Source organism: Clarias gariepinus, chromosome 21 (genome assembly GCF_024256425.1).
Source record: "Clarias gariepinus isolate MV-2021 ecotype Netherlands chromosome 21, CGAR_prim_01v2, whole genome shotgun sequence".
In the NCBI taxonomy this organism is placed as follows: domain Eukaryota; kingdom Metazoa; phylum Chordata; class Actinopteri; order Siluriformes; family Clariidae; genus Clarias; species Clarias gariepinus.
Window position 1 is genome coordinate 16,729,255 of NC_071120.1, and position 23,075 is coordinate 16,752,329.

The 23,075-nt window shown below is 36.7% G+C and overlaps 2 protein-coding genes across 3 annotated transcripts; one reads left to right on the forward strand and one right to left on the reverse strand.

Annotated features, from left to right (window-relative positions):
• Positions 1-447: 447 nt before the first annotated feature.
• Positions 448-9,112, reverse strand: pmpca (peptidase, mitochondrial processing subunit alpha). The gene is made up of 13 exons (XM_053481041.1): positions 9,033-9,112; positions 7,065-7,267; positions 5,458-5,537; positions 5,259-5,341; positions 5,023-5,117; positions 4,843-4,943; positions 4,430-4,693; positions 4,206-4,298; positions 3,992-4,110; positions 3,433-3,523; positions 2,234-2,296; positions 2,007-2,151; positions 448-1,548 (listed from the first exon to the last, which is right to left on the reverse strand). The coding sequence occupies exons 1-13, from the start codon at positions 9,077-9,079 to the stop codon at positions 1,379-1,381; spliced, it is 1,554 nt and encodes a 517-aa protein (XP_053337016.1). The 5' UTR covers positions 9,080-9,112; the 3' UTR covers positions 448-1,378.
• Positions 9,113-9,611: 499 nt separating this feature from the next.
• LOC128509672 (arrestin domain-containing protein 3-like) lies at positions 9,612-17,205 on the forward strand. Of its 2 annotated transcripts, XM_053481493.1 has the most exons (8): positions 9,765-10,032; positions 12,575-12,659; positions 13,032-13,070; positions 13,913-13,973; positions 14,453-14,603; positions 14,949-15,045; positions 15,154-15,410; positions 15,501-17,205. In XM_053481493.1, exons 1-8 carry the CDS (start codon positions 9,898-9,900, stop codon positions 15,861-15,863), a joined length of 1,188 nt encoding a protein of 395 aa, XP_053337468.1. In that variant the 5' UTR covers positions 9,765-9,897; the 3' UTR covers positions 15,864-17,205. The 2 variants fall into 2 exon arrangements, with proteins under 2 accessions (XP_053337467.1, XP_053337468.1); XM_053481492.1 differs by lacking the exon at positions 12,575-12,659 and having other exon boundaries at positions 9,612-10,032.
• The last annotated feature ends 5,870 nt before the right edge of the window (positions 17,206-23,075 follow it).

Consider the following 23,075-nt stretch of genomic DNA (forward strand, 5'->3'; position numbering starts at 1 on the left):
ATTTCAATGTCAGCGCATTATTTGCAAAATGTGGATGAAGAAGGATGTGTACACAAGGCAGACATTTACACACAAAAAAAACATGATGCAAATCACATGTAGCGTGTGTTTTCATTCATTGTATGCCAAAAAATTTACATCGTACACGAATTGATGAGAGATGTGCCTCACCCATTTAAAGACATCACTGCTCACAATGCCTTTTAAACTACTCTTCAGTCTCTCTCCAAGGTTTCGACTCTTAGAGTAGAGTATCATCATCCCTGAGCAGATTTTAACACAGTCACTATTTTAATAGTGTGTTTTCACACAAGCTGTAGGTTTTAAAGACGCACCACTTCTAGTACTAACTAATTTGTACACTAATTCTAGAGGAGTACACTAATATACTTCTGTCTTAGAAATGTAACAAAATGCCTGGGGCTTGAACATGTTGGATACACATTCTTTTCTTTTTTTTAAAAAAAAAAAAGCATCTGTCAATCAGAATAACATTTTTAAGAAGCAAACAAAATTATTTAATTTGTATTTATTAAAACTTGGTGCAAGACTCAAAAATATTTTTTTAGACAACAGACTTTACATTAAACCACCTTCTTGCATAATTTTGTTGTAACAGGGCTCAAACATTTTTATAAAGGGTGTTCAAGTCAAACTGGGACTTTAGATTGTGCAGAATAACAACATTTATGTGAATAAAAATAACCTTTATTTCTCTATATAATCCCCTACTATACTAATAAACTTATTCCAAAGTTTCACCAGTGCTTGGATACAATCAAGTTAGATCCATAGAAACCATTATCAGACTGCCTGAGGAAAGGCTGAACTATCAGGAACTCCTTTAGTAGCCCAAACATGTGGACATGGCTCGGAGCAAGGTCAGAACTATACGGGGCAATTTGTGGCAATAACTCTGAGCCGACTTCCAGTAATGGGCAAGTGTTGTTTGTGAATGACTATTTGTACAGTTGCCACATACGGACATGTCTTCTGCAAGCTGACAAGTTATCTGTAGATTTGTAAGGATCAGGCATTCCCCTCATGGAAACAACGGCCTGCATTCATAAGAAATTTCACCACAAGTCCAGGTTTGACTTAAACGCCCCTTATATTTGCCTCAAGCCAGTATGTTGAAAATGTTACTGCAAAACTGCACAGCTTTATTTACCTTGAAGATGATACTGAAAACATATTCACACAATATAACAAGTCCTTGGTAAGCAAAGTTCAACTTACACTAAGTGCTTTGACTACTACTGACATTCAGCAATTCTTTAGAACAGCTCGATAAAAGAGCTCCATAGAAAGTTACACTGTAGGTCAGTCTCCGGGGTACAGAAATGTATAACTGCTACTGTACATGTACAATAATGTTCTACCGGAAGAGGCGATACATGCGGGGCAGACGGCCATCTTTGCTGGACAAAGCAGCCTGGATGTGCTCGTAGGAGGGCAGTTCTGTCAAATCCCCTAAAGCAGCCACAGCTGGTTTGCTGCGCAGCATTCTGGTGCTGACTCTCTTGATGTCACTGGCTGTAACATTACCTTAAATTGGACACAACATACAATGTCAAGTTTTTGAATCTAGTTGCTACACATAATTTGTCCACTAGATAGCAGTACAACGAGCCCTTGAATGAAGCATCATCATATGAACCTTTTGGTGAAACTTTTGGCTGGAAAACCTCAGCACGTATCTGAGGCTATATCTGGCCATCACTAAGGCATAGTGCACCCTGTACAAGACTCTAGAGATAGTGTTATGATCTGGTGTTGCTGTTGGTCAGGTGTAGGTTTAGCAACGTCATATGGCAATAACATGAAGTCAGCTGATGACCTAAATGTCCAGAATGACCAGGGTATCACATCAATGGAGGATTCTTTTCTCTCTATCTCTACCTGGACATATTCTTGTTTGAGAGTGTATGTTTACATTTTTACCTAGATTTACTGAAGGATATCTTATCACCAGTGAAATGGATTAAAATAAAATGTGGACTTACTGACAAGATCACACAGCTCATGAGGCAGCTTCCTGTGGCCTGTGGCCAGAACCTGCCGACCAACATCCTCAAAAATGACTGGCCTGGATTCCAAATTCATCATCAGCATGGACTTCAGCTGAGTCTTCGCTCTTTCCAGCTCCATCTAAAAGAAAAGTCAACACTTTTGGTATTAAATATATGCTTAGGTCTTAACATGGGGGTCATCTTTAAAGCTATAACTGTACCTCTCCTGCTGTAGTAGCCATCTGTATAAATTCCCTTGTGATTATCTCCACCATTTCCCGCACCTGAAAGAAAACACACATACATATATTTTCACACACCCTAATATACATTAGTGAACTTTTTAAAGTAAACATTCCACAGGGGTTAAAGTAAAAAATAATCCTGAGCCTGATTTTTTTTTTGTGGGGGGGGCGCACAGTTGTCAAGGAGGATGCTGGTAACTTGTCTCCACTCAAGACCATAAGTCTGCATGGCATCTTTAAGTTCCAGCATGAAGTTTTGGGCATTTGCAATGTTGACTTTTCTGCTTGCCAGATGTTGTGTTATTACTCTGTTGCTTTCATTATCAAAAAAGCGAACAAGCACATTGACTATTTTATCCATACTCAAGGTTGTTGCTTCATCAACATTGAGTGAGAACATGCATTTTTTTAGTTTCTCAGACAAACATTTTTTAAACTGTAATGCAATTCCATGAGTGTTCATGTAACTCGCATGTTGATTTGAAATCGACAGGCTAGTTAACGCTCTTTTGTCTTCTGTCAGTTTTTTTTTTTTACACAGGGTGACCAGTGGATGCGAAATTCTGAATGACAAATCATGTTCTGCTATAAATGTGCACAAACGTATTTTTAAATCACAGACACGGTCAGTCATCGACAACAGTGTGTCAGCTATAACAGTTGCTCCCGGCAACGTCGTGGTAAGTTTGAGTGCACGGGCAGCAGCTCTATGACCGGAGTCTAAATCATGACGAGCAAGCACTTTCTTACCGCTGCTGGCATACAGTAGCTTCCTCGAGCAAATCGTGCAGAAAAAAGCACCGGGCTCTCTCAGTTTCTTGCACCAACTGCCAAAAGGCTCGCCATCTCTATAGAGCCTTATAGAGAATTTATGTGGTATTGTCAAGAGGAAGAGGAAAAACACCTGATCCACCTGATCTATAAAAGCAACCTGGTCTCTTATAACACCACAGGCTGATCGCCTCCATGCCATGCTACACTGATGCAATAATTTGTACAACAGAAGCCCAGATCAGGTATTGGACACAAACAATTTTTTTGATTGATCAAAGGAAATATTCTAATATTTTTTAATAATTGTTATTTTTATGAGCTATAAGCCATTGTGTGTGTGATTTTTTCTTTTTTTTTTTTTTTACAGATTTGTTTTTCTTCCCATCATTTTCCATTTGTACCTGTCTTGGGTCAGCGCTAGCATGAATGCAGAGCAGGCCACTGTCTTCATAACTGTGATGATAGGAGGTAGCGTTGTACATCCAGTGATGTCTGAAAAACAATATAAATGATCACCAAAAATAACTTAAAAGTTTTTATTTTTTATTTTTAGTAAACATATTTGAATGAATATGAAATCCACAAATAGTAAAAACGCAGAGAGGAGTAATAAAATAGTGGCACTTGGTTCCATTCATTACTAGCAACTAGAGCTGCATGATATGCATACAAAATGCAATTTGAACAGAATGTTTAATATATTTAAACAAAATGGTGAACCTGAAATGATGCATTAAACAATTTTTTTTTTTTACTTTTAGACTTTAGAAACACTGCCATGGCTTTTGATCATGTTAAACCATGCAAACTGCTGCTGGTTACTGATCAGCATGTGTGGGGGGAAAAACTGATTTTTAGCCATACAAGGTACAGATGTTTGATCAAGAAATATGAAATTAAAATAATACACAATCTCTTCTTGTGTTGCATTTGTTTCTCTTGAAGGGCGTCATGTTGTACCTGTTGAGAACGTTCAGGTAGAGGCGGGTAAACATGCCTTTTCCTGGGCCACCTGCTGAGAAGGAGCCTCCTCCACCCATCATCATGTTAAGGACAGCGAAGGCGATAAAGTCCTCCTCCTGTAAGTGGTTTTAGAGAAAGAAAGAGCTCTTTATCTTGGCCAGAAGTGTAATGGAATAATGGGGCATCCCTGCTAAAGGTTTAATAAACTCACCAAGAAGGAGCAGCTCTCTAAGCCAATCATAACGTGAGTAAGTTCTGGGATAGGCGTGGGTCCGAGGCTTACATCAGACATGTCCTTCTCCATCTGTAAACGCATGTGGGAATGAGCACATCATATAGCCATGCAAATATGACCCTTATGCTGTAGATATGTTAGTTACGTTACTTTCTATTATTCTTTTTTAGCTGTTCCTGGTGGAAATCATGAAAACCCACCTTAACAATGCCTCCTGTGTACTGGGCCACAGAACGGTCCACATTTGTTGATGTGCTTGTTCCCCAAACTGGCTTTACATCCAGTAGATATTTCCTGGCACACTCCACCAGCTGCTCATGCTCGACACCCACCCCTGCCAACACCATACGCTCTGGCGTGTAATAGCTACGCATGTATGTATGCAACAACTTCTTGTCAATCTTGTCCACATTCTCCACTGGGCAGAAACGGGGCAGGCCTACAGTGTTTCCTCGAAAGGCTGCCTGCAAATGTAGAGAAAGAAACTAATATCATAGGATGTGTAAATGAGCTGTGTTTGTGTATTTGGATAGAGATGGAGCTCAGTCTTTAAACAGATTTAAAGCAAATTAATCACTCGTCAGGATGTGCAAAAGAAGCTGATATTACTCACCGCATGAATCATTTCTGTTAACAGAGGCTCAGGATCAGGTCTCATATTTAAATCTTCCAACTCAAACCTTATGGTCATTCGGGTCATTTCAAGTTCTTCGTCTGTGGAGAAGACAATTATAAAAAAAATTAGCAGGGACACATCACAGGTGTAAATTCTTCCTAACAAGCGTGATCTTGCCTAATAAACGCGGCTGCAGAACAGCATCTGCCAAAAGGCTAACCACATTTTCCAGACCCTTGACTTCAGCGGAGACGGCATACATCGTTGTATCCCTGAAAATAATAATAAATCATTAAAAAATAGCTATATTAAAGATTTTTCATTTAGTAGAGGGGAAAAAGAAAAAAAAATATATATATCCAGAACTAAAAACAGACTAAAAAGAGAGAATTAAATGCTAAAATTGAGAAAACCTGGATGTTTGGCAGTCACAGATTCCACCATGTTTTTCCAATGATAGAAGAATTTCATCTTTACTTCCGTATTGTGAAGTAGACTAAACAAAGCAAACAAACAAAACTAAATTTTTTATATATTTTTAAAAATATTATATATTAACTTTTATTTTTTTAAATGTGGTATAGTAAACATTAAAAACAGCAAAAAACTTACAGAAAATGCAAGCTTTTCCAAAAAGTGCGAAATCCCACTAGGATATTTGGCTTCGTGGCGGGAACCTGAATTTACCAAAACTGAAAAAAAAAAAAAAAAAAAGACAGCAGATTTTCCTAACCATACTAGAAATACCAACATGTAAGACTCCTGGAGTAATTACAGAAACTGAGTACACACAGGGTGAGCTTGTCTTAAACAGTAATAATAAGGTGGAGATTCAGGCTGAATATTATATCCTTTATGCTCATAATAAAACCGACCTACAACAATAACATCACAGATGCCTGCTGTATACACTCACCTAAAGGATTATTAGGAACACCATACTAATACGGTGTTTGACCCCCTTTCGCCTTTAGAACTGCCTTAATTCTACGTGGCATTGATTCAACAAGGTGTTGAATGAATTCTTCAGAAATGTTGGCCCATACTGATAGGATAGCATCTTACAGTTGATGGAGATTTGTGGGATGCACATTCAGGGAACGCTACCGCACGCTCCCGTTTCACCACATCCCAAAGATGCTCTATTGGGTTAAGATCTGGTGACTGTAAAATTTGAAATGATTCAAGCTTTGTGACATGGTGCATTATCCTGGTGGAAGCAGCCATCAGAGGATGGGTACATGGTGGTCATAAAGGGATGGACATGGTCAGAAACAATGCTCAGGTAGCCCGTGGCCAACGATGCCCAATTGCCACTAAGGGGCTTAAAGGGTGCCAAGAAAACATCCCCCACACCATTACACCACCACCACCAGCCTGCACAGTGGTAACAAGATATGATGGATCCATGTTCTCATTCTGTTTACGTCAAATTCTGACTCTTCAACATTCTTTCCAGTCTTCAACTGTCCAATTTTGGTGAGCTCGTGCAAATTGTAGCCTCTTTTTCCTATTTGTAGTGGAGATGAGTGGTACCCGGTGGGGTCTTCTGCTGTTGTAGCCCATCCGCCTCAAGGTTGTGCGTGTTGTGGCTTCACAAATGCTTTGCTGCATACCTCGGTTGTAACGAGTGGTTATTTCAGTCAAAGTTGCTCTTCTATCAGCTTGAATCAGTCAGCCCATTCTCCTCTGACCTCTAGCATCAACAAGGCATTTTCGCCCACAGGACTGCCGCATACTGGATGTTTTTCCCTTTTCACACCATTCTTTGTAAACCCTAGAAATGGTTGTGCGTGAAAATCCCAGTAACTGAGCAGATTGTGAAATCCTTAGACCGGCCTGTCTGGCACCAACAACCATGCCACACTCAAAATTGCTTAAATTACCTTTCTTTCCCATTCTGACATTCAGTTTGGAGTTCAGGAGATTGTCTTGACCAGGACCACACCCCTAAATGCATTGAAGCAACTGCCATGTGATTGGTTGATTAGATAATTGCATTAATGAGAAACTAAACAGGTGTTCCTAATAATCCTTTAGGTGAGTGTATATAGCTATATAGTACAAATTTATATTTATATAGTACAAATATTGCAAAGCATATCAGAAATAGGATCACACCTATATAATTGCAGATACACAACACATACTGTATACAACAAACACATAGGAAGTTAGCACACAATTATATCATGTAAAAATGAGTCACACACACTTACCTCCAACTGTACAAAACTGGCCAAACTTATTTTGTGAGGCAACTTTAAGGCCGTTCTCTAAAGTGGTTATTTTAGTTTCATATTGTTCATGACCATCAACTGAAGCGAACACAGGCTTGGGAATGCCGGGTAAAGGTGTAGACAAAGAAACACTAGGATATCTGCTTGCACTGCTGTACTGCCTATATGCAGCAATGCCAAACCTACAATAGAAAAACAACACCGTTAGCTGATCAAGACCCTGCAATTTTCAAAATAATACAGATGTTTTATGGCAGATTTTAATAATATTATGTGGGCAAATAGTAAGGACTATTTGCAGACACTATATTTTTGGAGATGCGTAGGGAGGGAAAAGAATATAATAATAATTGATTCTGTTATGAATCAGGATTCTTTTGTGTGCCGATTCATGTATTGCCACATGGCTTCTAAAATCGATTTTAAATGATTTATTACATATATATTAGAGATGCACTGATGGGTCAGGCAGTGTTTATCAGCTGACTGTTTATCAGCTTTATCAGCCATGATGATCACATAACCGGTTGCGTTTTGAGTGCATGAGCTCCCGAGCTTTTTTTGGTGTTACATTATGTTGATAAAAGTGCACGGCAAAAGGCCAGCCATATGCCTTTTTGTCCAAATGAATGAATTAATCTCAAAACTCACTTATTATACACTCTTTGTTATACACTTATGCCATCTCAAAACACCATGTGCGGTAATTAGTCTTAAATGCTCACGCCTGCTCAACACATGCTTACGACCCTTTCTCTACTTTTTGTATAATCTTACATGTGGTACACTCTAAGCTATTCCCACACTGGCATCACATCTGGTAGGATTAATTTATGTGCCAAGTTTGTTTAAAAATAATTATTATTTTATGTTTTGTTTAAGGTTCAAAGTCCTAGAATTGTAATATCAGGGGACAAAACCATAATATTGAATCAGGATGTTTACAAAATCAGGATCCTAACAGAAACACAAAAATTATTCGAATCAGCACCTAGGTATCATGACAATATGGTATCAGTGACTGGTGATTCCTATCACTAATGTCAGACCAGTCATGAACAGTTCATAAACAGGGTGTAAATAACAGGCCACAATAGTGACACAGTGTATCCATTGCACAATTTATATGATCTAAATCCCTTTATATATATAAAAATAAAAATAAAAAAAAAAACACAGTACTTTTAGAATAAAACGTTTCTTCTTAGGTTACTGACAAACGAAACACAGACACGGATGATTACAAGATCAACAATATTTCGTAAGTGTCTGTTGTGACTTTATATAGTGTTTAATCTCTTCCCTTTCTAAAACAAAACTGTGTGAAAAAGACATTCATACTGGCATTACATTTTGAATTATTGAAGCAGGACTATTTTCAAAAAACCTTCACGCTCACAACAACAATTGAGACCCAAAACAGTCAAATGTTAACCCAGTGTCTAAAGATAAAAATGACCAATGCTTTACTATTGTCTGTGTTACTGTGCAAAATCACTACATCACGGTTTTCCCATTCAGCTCCTGAACAAACTCTTGTCCCGCACATGGTAGATTTTTCTTAATTGCTCCAAATACACATGATTTACCTCATCATCTAATTAACACTCCATCCTAAAATGAAGTTTAAGGAAAAACACATGAGCTCCTCCAAAACCAAAATTTAAGCTCCTTAAAATTAGACGTCTCATCCCATAGATAACATTAATCTAATGATTATTTAATAAATTTTCTATTAACATAACATTTCCGTATTGTATAACTGTAAACCCCATACTCATTATCTGTAGGTCATTTCATAATACGGTTTTGAAATATAAAGTCAACGCACAAGTGGATAAAGCTAAATTAGGCGAAAACAGCGAAATCACCCTGAACTTGCTCTTTTAACCCCTATCCATAAACATGACTTATAAAATGTTTCTATCATTTAATAACGAACCGCACCTGTGTATTCGGCTCCAGCACACGAATCTCGACATGTGAGCCGCCATGTTGGATTTTCCGTGACCATGAAGATTCCCGGATGTGATTCGATAATACTTCCTGGAGACGTAGTGAAACATCAAAGGTTGCTAATTATTATTAATTTCACAAACCGTAATGACTCTGATTATATATGTAGCCTATAGTGATTCATTAAAATAATTTTAAATGTAAATTTATGTATAACGTCTAACATAACGGTAACGGTTTATATATATATATATATATATATATATATATATATATATATATATATATATATATATATATAAATGTATCACCTTATTATTTATCACATATTATTTATATATAATATCGTGACCCATGAAATATAATGTATCGAGAGAGGTATGTATTGCATTATATATTTTATATATATGCTTTTACAACTTAAATCTGTTTTAAAACTGATCTTTTTAAAGAATGCTATGAGTCAAAACATGTGTGATAAATGTTTAATCATCATTAATTCCGCGTCAAATCAATCATTAATTATGCGTCACTTCTTTTTGACAGACAGATTCATAGGCGAATATGGAAAACCACGTGACTTTGTTTGCCTGGAAGGTCCGCGCCTTTGAGGGGAAATTCCACAGTTTGTTAACAAACACTCCAGAGTTGCTCAGTGTGCTCCGGCGTGTGTGAGAGTATGCAGTGTGTGTTCAGCTCCGACAGCAGCCTCGAGTAGGAACCATGTCTGGAAACATCAAAAGCTTTACAATAAACTACGAGCCGGTTAATGACAGCAACACGTTTACCAATGGTGACATTGTCCGCGGGAGAGTGGTGCTGGAAGTAAGCAAAGAGGTGAAGATTGATAAACTTTATGTCAAGTGTAAAGGAGAAGCGAAGGTACACTGGACCGAGTCTAACAGCGGCGATAACCCGGACGACTCGTACAGCGCTTCAGAGAGATACTTCAAACTCAAACAGGTCTTCATTTGGGATAACTCTAGGATGGGTAAGGATGAAACAGGTGGAAACAGGTTACAAGTCTTTCTAGATGTAAACTGCTTAGACAGCTTTTAGATAAAGTGCTCACATTTCACACATAAAAACAATTGTGATTATTTTAAAAGTCAGTATTATTAAGTTGAGTAATTACTCTTAATAAATAAATGTAGGACATTCAATTCAATTCAAGATTCAAAGAATTTAATTGATCCCAGAGGGAAATTGCTTTGTCTTGGTTATACAGTTGCTTTGAATAGACAAGGGAAAAAACTAAAATTGAAGAAATAAAAATTTAAATAAATAGAAGTAAAAAATAGAATTAAATATAGCACACAGTAAGTTACATATTGCATAAATATCCTCTTTTATGTGTGCATGGTTTGCATGTCTCCCCGTGCATGGCTGGTTTCTTGGGTCCAAAGATATGCAGATTAAGCTAAATGTTGCTCCCAAATTGCGTGCAGCGTGTGAATGAACGTGAGTGTGTGTTTGTGTGTGCCCTGCGATGGATTGGCACCCTCTCAAAGGTGTAGCCTGCCTCGTGCCAAGTCTCCTGGTATAGGCTTCAGGCCTCCTGCGATCCTGTACATAGGCAATATGATAAACTGAATTTTTTATTTTATTTTAGAAAACTATACAAACATAACTGAGCAACAAAAAATTTTAATGTCAGATTTAGTATGTATTTTTTACCTCGTGCCTATAAATCTGTACACTAAAGGTAATGGTCCAAGACCTATTAATTGGATTATATCCATATTTTCAGGTGCCACATACATACTTAAGATACAAAAGAGAAGCCTACAATAAAATATACAGATTATTATCTTTTTTTTTCACTGAGAGTGAGAGAAAAAGTTAATTAACTGTACATTTCAGGCATGGTTTGTTTATTCATGGTCTAGTACCATACACAGGGCTCATCCTAATCAAAACTTTCTGGACTTTTTTGGGGTACACATATCTGGGTATATCTCCCTAATGTGAAATATTAGGACATGTAGATAAAAAAACATGCTGAACTGGAGAAAAGACTCTTTTTATTTGATTTGCAAGAATAGATCTTTTAAAATTTTACTGTCTAATTGAAAAGCCGAGGCATTGAAGACACTTAACTCTCAACCTTATTTCCTTATTGATGGTGTTTATGAAGTCATCTAACTGGAAGTGTTGGATTTAGGGAAATCATGATTCGGTTTAGTGCCTTATCTTGCTTAAAGTGAAGCTTTGTTTTTTCTTGTATGTTACTTCTTTCTTTTACTACTTGTCAAAGTTGCACCAACAGGTGATTTAGACTGGATTTTATGCACTTTTCTTTTTCTTTTTTAAAAAAATTAAAAGTTTAAGTACCAATACGGTCATGAATTTCTCTTAGTATGCTTTATCTCTGAGCCACAGGCAAAAGACATTTAGCATCTGCGAGGACTAACCCTAGGTTTTTGACGTGGCACAATTAGTTTATGCATGAAATCACACATTAAAAAAATAATCAATTAACTTTAGTAAAGTTGAGCCTATAAAAATAAATCCATATGCATCTCAAAACTGCAATATGTTAGTTATACAAAAAAGTAGAGACTATAGGTCTCTATTGATCCAAAATCTAAATTTTGTCTGAGAGTCATGCCCCAGATAAATAATGATGAATCCCTTGCTAAATTTACTCCCATAGATATTACTGAACAGATGACATTAGAACAGCTAATGGTGTATATTGAAAAACCTGCTTCATTGGGTATTAACCGTTCTGTATTAAGCTACAGCTGTCCTTTACATCACTTTTGAGTACATTGCACTGTCAGATTTACAATTTGGTGAAATTTTCCGCAGATCTTCTTGTAAGGTTTATTTAGTTAAATAAAAAAATGTTTAAGAGAAATTTTAGAGACCTTTATACTCCTATTAAACCTGTCACTTTTTGACCTTTTTTTTTCCTGCCCTGCAATGCATCTGCCACTCTGTGGTCCATATAGACGTATGATTGAGGTCTCTGTGCATGCGGTTAAACCAGTGTTTGGTATGTATGCCAAAAGCTGTGCGATTAAAAAACAAAGTTAAAAAGATTCTAGGTACATTAAAATTGAAGGAAACAGCAATTTAATATCAAAATCCAAATGCTGACTGTCTACGAGAAGAGCAATTAAAACATATGGAAATCCCGGCCCAGTTTAACCCTGCATGTATGCTAAATACATAATGCAAGGGTAATTAAAAAATAATTCAAGTACATGATGTATATTGGATATTTATTGTGTTAAATTTATTAAACAGTTGTTTCATAATTATGAAAGTGGTCTCTACCAAGCGCCATTGATCAACATTTGTGGCATTTGGTACAGTAGATGCCTTCATCCATGGTAAAGTTAAGTGCCTTGTGTTACTTAAAGGTGAGTTGTTGTGAAAAATTTACTTTTCCCGGCAGTTCCTATATTCAGGGTCGCAAGGACAGGGTGCCAATCCATTACAGGGCACACACACATACCCATTCACACACTACAGGCAATTTTGGGAACGCCAATTACCCTAATCTGCATATCTTTGGACTGCAGAGCACACAGAGACGGGAATCGAGCCACTCCATGCACACAGAGACGGGAATCGAGCCTGGCCGGGAATCGAACCTGGACCCTGAAGGTGCAAGGCAACGGTGCTAACCACTAAACCACTCCACCTGCTTTGTTTTATTTTGATATTGCTAAATATCCAGCTAAAAGTTTAGGTTCTGAACTAGATACTTCCTTTTTCCTGCACTATGATGGACTAGGGAAATTCACTTCCTCATAGGGGCATTCAAGGGCAGTTCATTTAAAGCCACTGACAAAAAAGTGGAACAGAAAGAAAATCAAGCATGCCAGAATGCATAATATGAATTGTATTTAAGCAGGAGCATTAACAATTTTGAAAAAATTTAAGTGAACATGTTTAAAAGAGAATACAATCAGTAAATCAATATTTAAGAATAAATGAGGTGAGGTCATAACAATTTTTAATATATTCTTTTTACAGAAGAAACTGGAGCCACACTTGTAACAAATGGGGAGACATGTAAGTTGATTCTATTTTATATATATATTTATATATACAGGTAATCCCCAACTTACAAACAAGTTCCATCTGGGAGCACGTTTTTAAGTCCAATTCGTTCTTAAGTGCGATAAAGTGGGTCTTGCACGACTTTGACAAAGCATATAATACAATGTGAAGCATACCTATGCACTTGACTAAATCTGTCCCCTTTCCTCACACTCCCAGCATGTGGCCAAAAACCGTAATCGCACATAACGCAATTAATCTCGCACAAATGTAAAAGTGTTGTGTCTGCACCTTTGAATTGTGAGAAAAATCCTAGATGCAATTTAGTTTCAGAGCTGTTTTTCACTATATTGGACTGTGAACTCTGTTTTTTTGAGAATTTTTCAAAATTAGGACTATTCACCATCAGGACAGCTTTAAAAAAAAAAAATTCTAACATTATGCTAACAGACTAATTAATTGAAACTGGTGAGGCAGACTCATTTCTCCTGCACCCCCATACGCACACACATATAATATACCAGACTTTAGACATTTATTAATTCACTTACACACTGAAATTATTGTATCTAATTGTAAATGTTGGTGTTGGTGCACTGCAGTGTGTATTATTTGTACAATAAACATGAGCCACTTCCATGATTGAACCGGAAGTAGAACCGCGGTCTGTTCTTACAGGACTACCTGTAATTTATTTATTTCTATAAAGTTTTTTATTTTGCAAGTACAGTAGCTTTAAAATTTTTAAGCACAAATTACTGTACTTTATATGTTATTTTAATATGTTATTGTATATCTTCAGTTACTTCAAACTGAAAAAAAAAATTCTCTGTTTTTTAATTTTTAATTTACAGACAGGAACTTGGTTACGCCAGGACACCATTCCTTTCCATTTTCATTTCAGCTTCCTCACAGGTAAATAATTCTAGAGTTAATAGTTTGCTTCATATTATTTTTAATAATGTAAAATCCAGTTTGCTGTTACCAGATTTTACCGCTTGCCTCTTTATGCAATACCAGTCACTCTTAATATTAATACCATTTACATGTGAAATGAATAGCTTTTATTATCTAATTAAAATGACACCTGTCAGAGGAGAGATATATTGAGATATATTGAACAAGTAACTGTTCAATGATTAAAGTTTATGTGGGCAGCACAGTGGCGTGGTAATTAGCACTGTCACACAGTCCAGAGGCATACAGATTAGGCTAACTGACGTTTCCAAATTGCCCATAGTATGTACAGTAGTTAAAGGTCAGGTCCTAAGAACCGTGCTTTTCAAAGCATGGTAGCAATGTCTAAAATGGTCATCATTAATATTTTACTTATAAAATGTCAAAGGAAGAGGTTAATGATTTTTAGACATTAAGAAAGTTGGTTTATTTTGTAGGCCCACACCATCATCTTTTAAAAGAGAACATGGATCAATTACATATGTTCTTCATGCCAGACTGAGTAGATCATGGAAGATCCCTAAAACTGTTGTGAAGGAATTTACCTTTGTGTCAAACAGACACAGTAGAAATGGAGCTCATTTAATGGTATGTGCCCTTATTTTTCACTGTGTAATTGCATTATATTAAACCAAAGCAGGGTAATGAGTATAGTGAGTGGCCTTTTTTTATTTATTTTTTTTTACTTCAGTTCAATTGCAACCTCAGGTTACTCTCCATGTGGTTATTCCTCAGTTTCCTCCTTGTTTAAACTAAGTTACCACAGATGTATTCCTCTTATCCTGACCAGGATATAGCAGTTACTAAATGATCGTAAATTATTATTATTATAAAAAAAAAAAGAATTTAAACATAAACAACAGTCCATGAAAGCTGACAATAACATTCTGTTAAATGCCTTTAAACCCAAATTTCTTACCATTCTGTGTACAGAGACCACTTTCTGGGTCTGTAGAAAAAAAGATGAGACTTTTCACCTCTGGAAATGCCTTAGTTAGAGCGTCTACTGACAAAACGGGCTACATGCCAGGTAATTTTACATTATTACATAATTGTCCTCAGATATAGGAAAGAGATAATCAAAGCTGTTAAAACCCACCTTATTTATTTTTGAGATTCTGAATTATTTTTCTACCAGGTGAGAGAATCAAGGTTGAAACACATATTGAAAACTCTTCATCTCGTGCTTTAAAGCTCAAATTTAAACTTGAACAAAAACTGACGTTCATTGCCCAATCTCGAACGAAGCACGAAACAAAAGTTATTTTCAAAGCTGTGGAAGACCCCATTCCATCCAGGTCTAAGAAAACCTTCACAAGTAGGCTGAAGATCCCAACTAACTTGGATGCAAACATTACTGACTGTAACATTATTAAATTGGAGTACATGCTCAAGGTAATGATGTTTTACTTGATTTTATTAATGGTACCAATATCTTCAAGACTGTGCTTTTATCACCTTTAATCAATTTCTCTGATTTTTAAGGTGTATTTAGATGTGCCCTATGCGAAAGACCCAGAGATTATTTTTCCACTGGTCATTATTCCAGCAGGACAGTACTGTTTTCCCCAACAAAATTCAGTAGATGGCAACTTGAATTTGAACACACGTGAAGCAATGTCGACAGTTTCTACAGTCTTTCCAGGACCTGTTGCCTTCCCCCATGTTTCTACTGCTACTGCCTTTGAACCAGCTCAGAATCTATACCCATGTCTGTATCCTCTGCCAGCCAATCAAGACGAACCACCACCTTCCTATACAGACATTTTTCCAGACTCAAATTCAGCATCAGGATTCAGTCCATCTATGTTTCCCTGCATGCCTCCTCCTTACACCACTGATTTTTAAAATTCTCCGTACCACCATCCACCAGCGTTTCCAAGCACCACAGGACACTGGCAAAATCCAGCAAATCAAGACTTTTATCCTACTAAATAAACTAAAACATTCACCTCTGTCATTGTTTTCAGAGCATTACAAGCTATAGATTCTTCTATAATGAGCAATCCAGAGGCAGATGTTCCAAGGAAAAATTCCCTGAAATGACATGAAGAAGAAACCTGGAGAGGAACCAGACTCAGAAGAGAATTCATTTTCATATGGGTGACTGGATAGCATGATCATGAATACATCCCTTCTAGAACTGTGTGCTGCATGGTGTAAGCTATCCATGGTGCAGTTGTACAAGAGAAATTTAATTTCATTTAACATGCAGTCCACTTTTTTCAGGTGTCCAACTGTTGACTGATAGAGACTTTGGTACAAAATGGTCATGGAAGTTTTAAGTCCTAAAAATTTCAGAGCCATATTATATTCATAAGCCCAAAGCCTGTTTCATGATTTTTTGGTATTGACTTGTGTATATGTAAGCAGAACATACGGGGCCATCATTAGCACTGATTGGTGTCTATGTGATGAGAACTCCAACAAGAAGTAGCTTAGTCAGATAATGGATTACATTTTGTAAAATTTGCTAGCAGGACTAGCTATTACAACATAACTAAAAGGGAGAACCAGAAGTAAAGAGGGTACTCTGGAATGTAAAGCAGTACTACTACATTGTCGACACACAAGAGCGAACTTGTTTGAGGAGGGACAGCATCCAAAAATATCAGTTGAACAAAAATCTTCTGCTCATGAACTTTTCAGATTTGCTCCTTAAGGACAAACTATGCAAAAATGTTTAATTAAACTATGCCTGATTGCCTAATTGGAAAGCTATTCCATACCTAAATGGCTTTGTAAGAAAAGAAAAGAAAAAACTTTGTCCCTGCTGTGGTCTTTTATTATGTGATGTACCAACAAATAGTTTACTCTTTTTAATCAAAGTAGGTGTATCAGTTCATATAATTCAAGAAGTTTACTCAGGTGCTGTGGTGACCATTCAGTGCATTTATAGGCAAAGTAGTATTTTAAATTCAATTAGTGGAACATCCGGAAAGTACGGCATTACAATAATCCAACTGTTTACTGTTCCACCTGTTAATCCAAATTAACAAATTTAATCACTGTGTTTATGCATTTGTAATACTGCATATGGTTTATTATTTAGAGAGCTCTATTTTTCTGTGATCTAATTTTATTTTATTTTATAAAACAAAATCATGTATATTTATAGAAGTGTATACTGTATACCATATGTGTATAAGTGTGCCAAAATAAAAATAAGATAAATATGACAAATGGATAATTATAGTCTAACCTATGTACAATCTTTAGCTGATACCAGTCCCTTATTTTACTTATAGTAATAGGTTGCTTACACATACAATTAATCACATCATCCATCTACACTAATTGATGTTTAAGAAGATCATATATAAATGAACATGGCTGATACAAGGGTAAAATTGTTGTAATTTGGGATTTTTTAAAATTAAAGCAATGGATCATTTACAACAGGCAGTATTTATTAAATAGGATAACCAGGGATGTTTTAGATTGAGACTATGAGCAAAATTACAATTTTCTTTGCTGTTGAAAACAAAATCCTTTTTTGGTATAAATGTAATGAAATTGTATTGATTGTTGAGGAGAAATAGACATGGCTTCGTTAAACCCAACAAACAGTACAGTGCCTGCCACAATTATCGGCACACACCTTTTAAAGATTAGTTTAAAAAAAAAAAGAAGCAGTAAAAATCTATTCAATGAAGTAGCTGTATCTGTGTGAAAGAAAGAAAGAACATGTATTGAAAGATTTATTCAGATAAAAACAAGTCCCTTATCGTGAAAAAAATATTTTCAGTAACAAAATAACAAAAACACGTGCTAAATAATGGATAAACAATGTTACTGAAGCCTGTTTCCCATTTAAAAATAGGTTTCCAAGATCATTTTTTTACAGTGAAGTGGCAAAAAACACCCAAGAGTTAATTGTTGGTGAATTACAAGAATAAGTAAATTCTTGGGCTTACAAAATCTCCAAAAACATAATGAGATGCCACTTAAATGCCTTTACAACTTTAAAAAGAACTGTTTTATGGTCTCACTCTCACTTACTCACTCACTTATTGTCTATACAGTTTTAGCCTGTATACAGGAGACTTAGGGCACAAGGCGGGATACACCCTGAACGTGGTACGAAATTAACTTAAACACTCACGATCTGTTTGGTTTAAGTATGACTATAATGAAAAGTACATTATCCTAACTATATACAGTGGAGATTCTGTGATGCTGTGGGCTGTTCCCGCTTTTAAGGCCCTGGAAACCTTGTGAAGGTATATGGCATCAATATCTGTCTTTCTTTGCCAGGAACCGAAAACTTGGTTATCGCTGGATCTTCCAGCAGGACAATGATCCATCCAAATTAACACAAAAATGGTTAGCTTACCACATAATCAATCTTCGGCCATGGCCATCATGATTCCCTGACTGGAACCCAATAAAAAAATGTAAAAAAAACCTGTGGGTGAGCTGAAGAGGAGGGTGCACAAGAAAAGCCTAGGTCCCTGGATAATCTAGAGAGATTCTGTAAAGAGGAACAGTCTCAGATGCCCTGTAGTTGAGAGATGTTCTGTCTACCTTATTGAAAGTTATAAAATGCATCCTGCTTTCTTCAATCCACACCTCAGTAATACCAAGGGTACTATTGTATATGTGGCATGAGTAATTAATTAAAGAAATAAACCCATTTTTATTAAAGTTGATATTATCTTACATGCAGTGTGATTACATTACATTTATGGAATTTGGCACACACCCAGAGCGACATTTTATCTCATTGTACATCTGAGCAGCTAAGGTATATAGGCCTTATTCCAGGTCATAACAGTGACTTTTTGATCTGTGTTCAAAAGTCTTAACCACAGAGCTACCACAGTAATTTTACTGTCCAAATCAATGGGACTCGCAAGCAGCAATATGTATTTTATCTGTGAGCGTACATTATTGGCTGTGTAAAAAAGTCCGGCATTAACTGGCATGGTGAACATGTGATTCTGGATGTTGCGAATCGCTGCTCCACCCCCCCCCCCCCCCCCCTTCCTTTACCTCTAGCTTTTCGCTTGTTTTGTTTGTTCAACTTTTTGTGGCTGATGTCAAGCAGCTCTGAAACCCAGAGTTTGCCACAAACTTGCCACCCACTGTATCTCCAGAATGCGCCCTATTTCAGCTTCTGTTTTTAAGGTGATCTGCTGTAGATGGCATATATTTCACCTTGCACTGCTGAGACATAGTCACCCTCAGCCTGCTCAGCTCTATGATTTAGACTGCACCAGGTTTTATACCCATGTTTGGGTATAGGTTAGAGACTTTCTTTGACGCACCAGACTGCAGACCTAGCATACCGCTAGCACAGTCACTAGTGATTTGTGAGGTATTGGTCAAAACTGTGAGCTTTTAGGCGTTTCTGGAGGTCCCTCACAGTGGGGGAAAAACCCCCCTTTCATTAGTTCCATCAGGTCCAGGAATATGAAATGGGGAGTGCTGCTTTTGCTGGATTCACACTTCACATAACCTTTCAATGTGGTTTTATTACTAAAATAGATGAACTTATCCATTACTAAAGAAATGTCTTTTATGTGGCTGTGCATCTCCCCAGCAATGTGATTGATGATCAGTGTAAGATGATCCCCGTCTGTAAGCCAACTTTCTGTACCTTGAATGTTGACAACTGCCAATGTCAATGCCATTTATGCAATTCTATTAAATTAAAATGGTCGTAGTAAGGCTGGCCCTTTTGTTGTGTACTCTCCAAAAGACATACATTGTAGCTTGTAAGTAGGCTGTGTTCATTTTTCTCCCCTTTGGAGTTGCAGAGGATTTGTTATCCACTAATGTGCATGCACTACTGTTTGTGCTTTATGATCAATTTTTTGCAGTGATTGCAACTATGCCTTGATGCAATAAAACCTCACTTGAATGGTATAATATTATATGATAACTCTCCTGACAAATGCACCTTTGTTAAACATTTACATTGAGAAAGGGCATCTTTGAGCAAGTTTTGCACACTACTGGATGTGTGCATTGCCTTTCTATCTCTCCCTCCCTCATTTTTTCTCTGTGGGATGTTTACTCTCTCCCTCTCTCTCTCCTTCTCTCTCTCTGGTTCCTCTTCTCCTCCCCACTTATTCTCTGGTGTGGTAGAATAACTGTGTAGTAGTAGCTTGTCAGGGGGTGAGTGTTATAGCCATAGATAATCCCATATATTCAAGTGAACAAATCCCAGTGTAGAGTCTACCAGACTACCATTGTTGTATCCTTGTTATAAATGCTACTTAGCTAGCTAGCAGTGATGAAAGCCAACCTGTTAGATAGCCTGTTGTGGGTGTGGGCCTGCTTCTACTATTGTTTAACTAACATTACATCGGAAATGTTTACCTTTGTTGCTGTTCCAAAAAAAGATGTTTTGCTGCCTTTTTATTTTTTGTTAGCCTTGTTGTTAGCATGTAGTACAGTAGCAATCACTGTGATGTTAAAAGGCTGCTGGCAACATGTCATGTGATTATTATTTTGCATAATACTTGATGCGTGAGTTGACCGTGAATTAATCAATATGTGTTGGTCGCGAAACTATAAGCTCTTTTACATGAAAGATGAGAGCTGCCTTCCATCTGAAAGCCAATTTTTTTTTATTATTATTTTTTTATAAACCACAGAATGATAGATTTTTTTTCCACCATGCCAGTCAGCCATAGGCATTCAATGTACAGTGTCAGATGCACTTTGTTTAGAATTTGTAGCAAAACTCTAAGTGATTTCCATAGTTCAGTATAAATAACATTCATTACACACATTTGTAATAGCATTGGATGTTTGCACATGAATTATTTTATACCAAAGATAAAGTAAATAATAATGGTATTCTAGAATGTCTAAGGTTTAGTATACAATAATATAATTGAATAATATAATAGATGCACACATACAGTAACAATCGTAGATCAAAAAAAAAAATCCAGACGTTACACTAGAAGAGCTGTTTGGGAACCGAAATAGACAGCTCTTACTGAAGAGCTAAGCCAAATTCTCTTTTTCTCTCTCTGAAAATAGCTGGAATTCCCAACACTACAAAACACTTTAAAATGTTAATAATTCAACTTTTGTGCCGGTTTTTAGCATATGCTTAACTGATTGTATGTTTATTTACTTACGAACATGTATGGGAATTTCAATTGTGTTATGCGACAGAGTGGACATCTACATCTACAGTATGCTCATGACAAAGAATGATTTTCACCATGGAATTATTTTACCTCATGTAAGCTTAATGCTGGTACACTCCTACACTCTTAAGCACAAAGCCGCAATTATAACCTAACGACACTGCTGGTTAATAATACATGTAATATGTAATAATATGTATAATACATGACATACAGTATTACACAAAATATACTAAACAAAAATATAAACGCAACACTTTTGTTTTTGCTCCCATTTTTTATAAGATGAACTCAAAGAACTGAAACATTTTCTACATACACAAAATAACCATATCTTTTAAATATTGTTCACAAATCTGTCAAAATCTGTGATAGTGAGCACTTCTCCTTTGCCGAGATAATCCATCCCACCTCACAGGTGTGCCATATCAAGATGCTGATTAGACAGCATGATTATTGCACAGGTGTGCCTTAGACTGGCCACCTGTAAAAGGCCACTTTGAAAGGTTCAGTTGAAACACACAGCACAATGCCACAGATGTCGCAAGTTTTGAGGGAGCGTGCAATTGGCATGCTGACAGCAGGAATGTCCACCAGAGCTGTTGCTCGTGAATTAAATGTTAATTTTTCTACCTTAAGCCGTCTCCAAAGGTGTTTCAGAGAATTTGGCAGGACATCCAACCAGCCTCACAACCGCAGACGACGTGTAACCACACCAGCCCAGGTCCTCCACATTCAGCATGTTCACCTCCATGATCGTCTGAGACCAGCCACTCAGACAGCTGCTGAAACAATCGGATTGCACAAACTGTCAGAAACCGTCCCAGGGAAGCTCATCTGCATGCTCGTCGTCCTCATTGGGGTCTCGACTTGACTCCAGTTCTTCATCGTAACGGATTTTGACAGATTTGTAACGATATTCGATATTCTACACAATATTTATTATTCTACATAAACAAAATAACCACAATATTTGTGGTTATTTTGTTTATGTAGAAAATGTTTTAGATCTTTGAGTTCCTCTTATTAAAAATGGGAGCAAAAACAAAAGTGTTGCGTTTATATTTTTGTTCAGTATATATTATGTATTATACACTGCCTGGTCAAAAAAGTTGTCATTTCATAAGGGTCACGTTATTGGACTACATCAAGCAAAGAAAACAACAAAAGAGATTTGAAATTACTGCAACTGGATTAAGACCCCTTTTAACATGTTATCAAAACCTGGAAGGACTGTGCCAAACCGTCAACTTTGTAAAAGAAATGTGGTTGGAAAAAATTCATGAATGGAGATCACTTAATCACTTGATAAAGTCACATGGTTAAAAAAAAAATCTAAAGTAAGAAAAACATAGAACTATGTAACCATTAACATAACCATATAATCTTATAATTATGGTTAATAGAGAAAGTAGGTGTATTTCATATGCGCACATTGTGATGAGAACATACAGGATTAGGACTAAACAGCTGTATGGCCATACAAAAAAAACACTTGTTACTGAGGCTAATCAGAATAAAGGTCTTTAATTTGCTAGGCATCATAAAGATTGGACTGTAGATGGACAGAAAAAGATGTGGTCTGATGAGGTCAGACTGAACCTGTTCCTGAAGCACATGAAGCAATACACCCATCATGCTTAGTGCCCTCTGTACAAGCCTTTGGTGGCAGTGCTATAATCTGGGGTTTCCTGGTCAGGTCTAGGCTTAGCAACGGTGTGTGGCAATAAAATCAAGACAACAAATGACTCGAATGTACTGAATGTCCAGGTTATGACATCAGTGAAGTTTTTCTTCCTTTATGACAATCATATTCCTTAATACTTAAACTGTGAAATAGTGCTTCTGGGAGCATAAGGATTCACTGACCATCAAATTGTGTGCTGTAATCAAAAGGAAAAGTGATTCAATTAAATCTTTAGTGTCAGGTCTTTTTTTTTTTTTTTGG

What these genes read in the sequence shown, in the direction of transcription:
- pmpca (XM_053481041.1), bottom strand. Translation starts at nt 9,079, where the DNA reads ATGGCGGCTCACATGTCGAGATTCGTGTGCTGGAGCCGAATACACAG. An exon ending in TGGAAAAGCTTGCATTTTCT is followed by an intron (nt 5,342 to 5,457) that starts GTAAGTTTTTTG and finishes TGCTTTGTTTAG; the next exon opens with TCTACTTCACAATACGGAAG. An exon ending in TCTGCAGCCGCGTTTATTAG is followed by an intron (nt 4,944 to 5,022) that starts GCAAGATCACGC and finishes TCTTCTCCACAG; the next exon opens with ACGAAGAACTTGAAATGACC.
- LOC128509672 (XM_053481492.1), top strand. Translation starts at nt 9,765, where the DNA reads ATGTCTGGAAACATCAAAAGCTTTACAATAAACTACGAGCCGGTTAAT. An exon ending in TTGGGATAACTCTAGGATGG is followed by an intron (nt 10,033 to 13,031) that starts GTAAGGATGAAA and finishes TTCTTTTTACAG; the next exon opens with AAGAAACTGGAGCCACACTT. An exon ending in TGTAACAAATGGGGAGACAT is followed by an intron (nt 13,071 to 13,912) that starts GTAAGTTGATTC and finishes TTTAATTTACAG; the next exon opens with ACAGGAACTTGGTTACGCCA.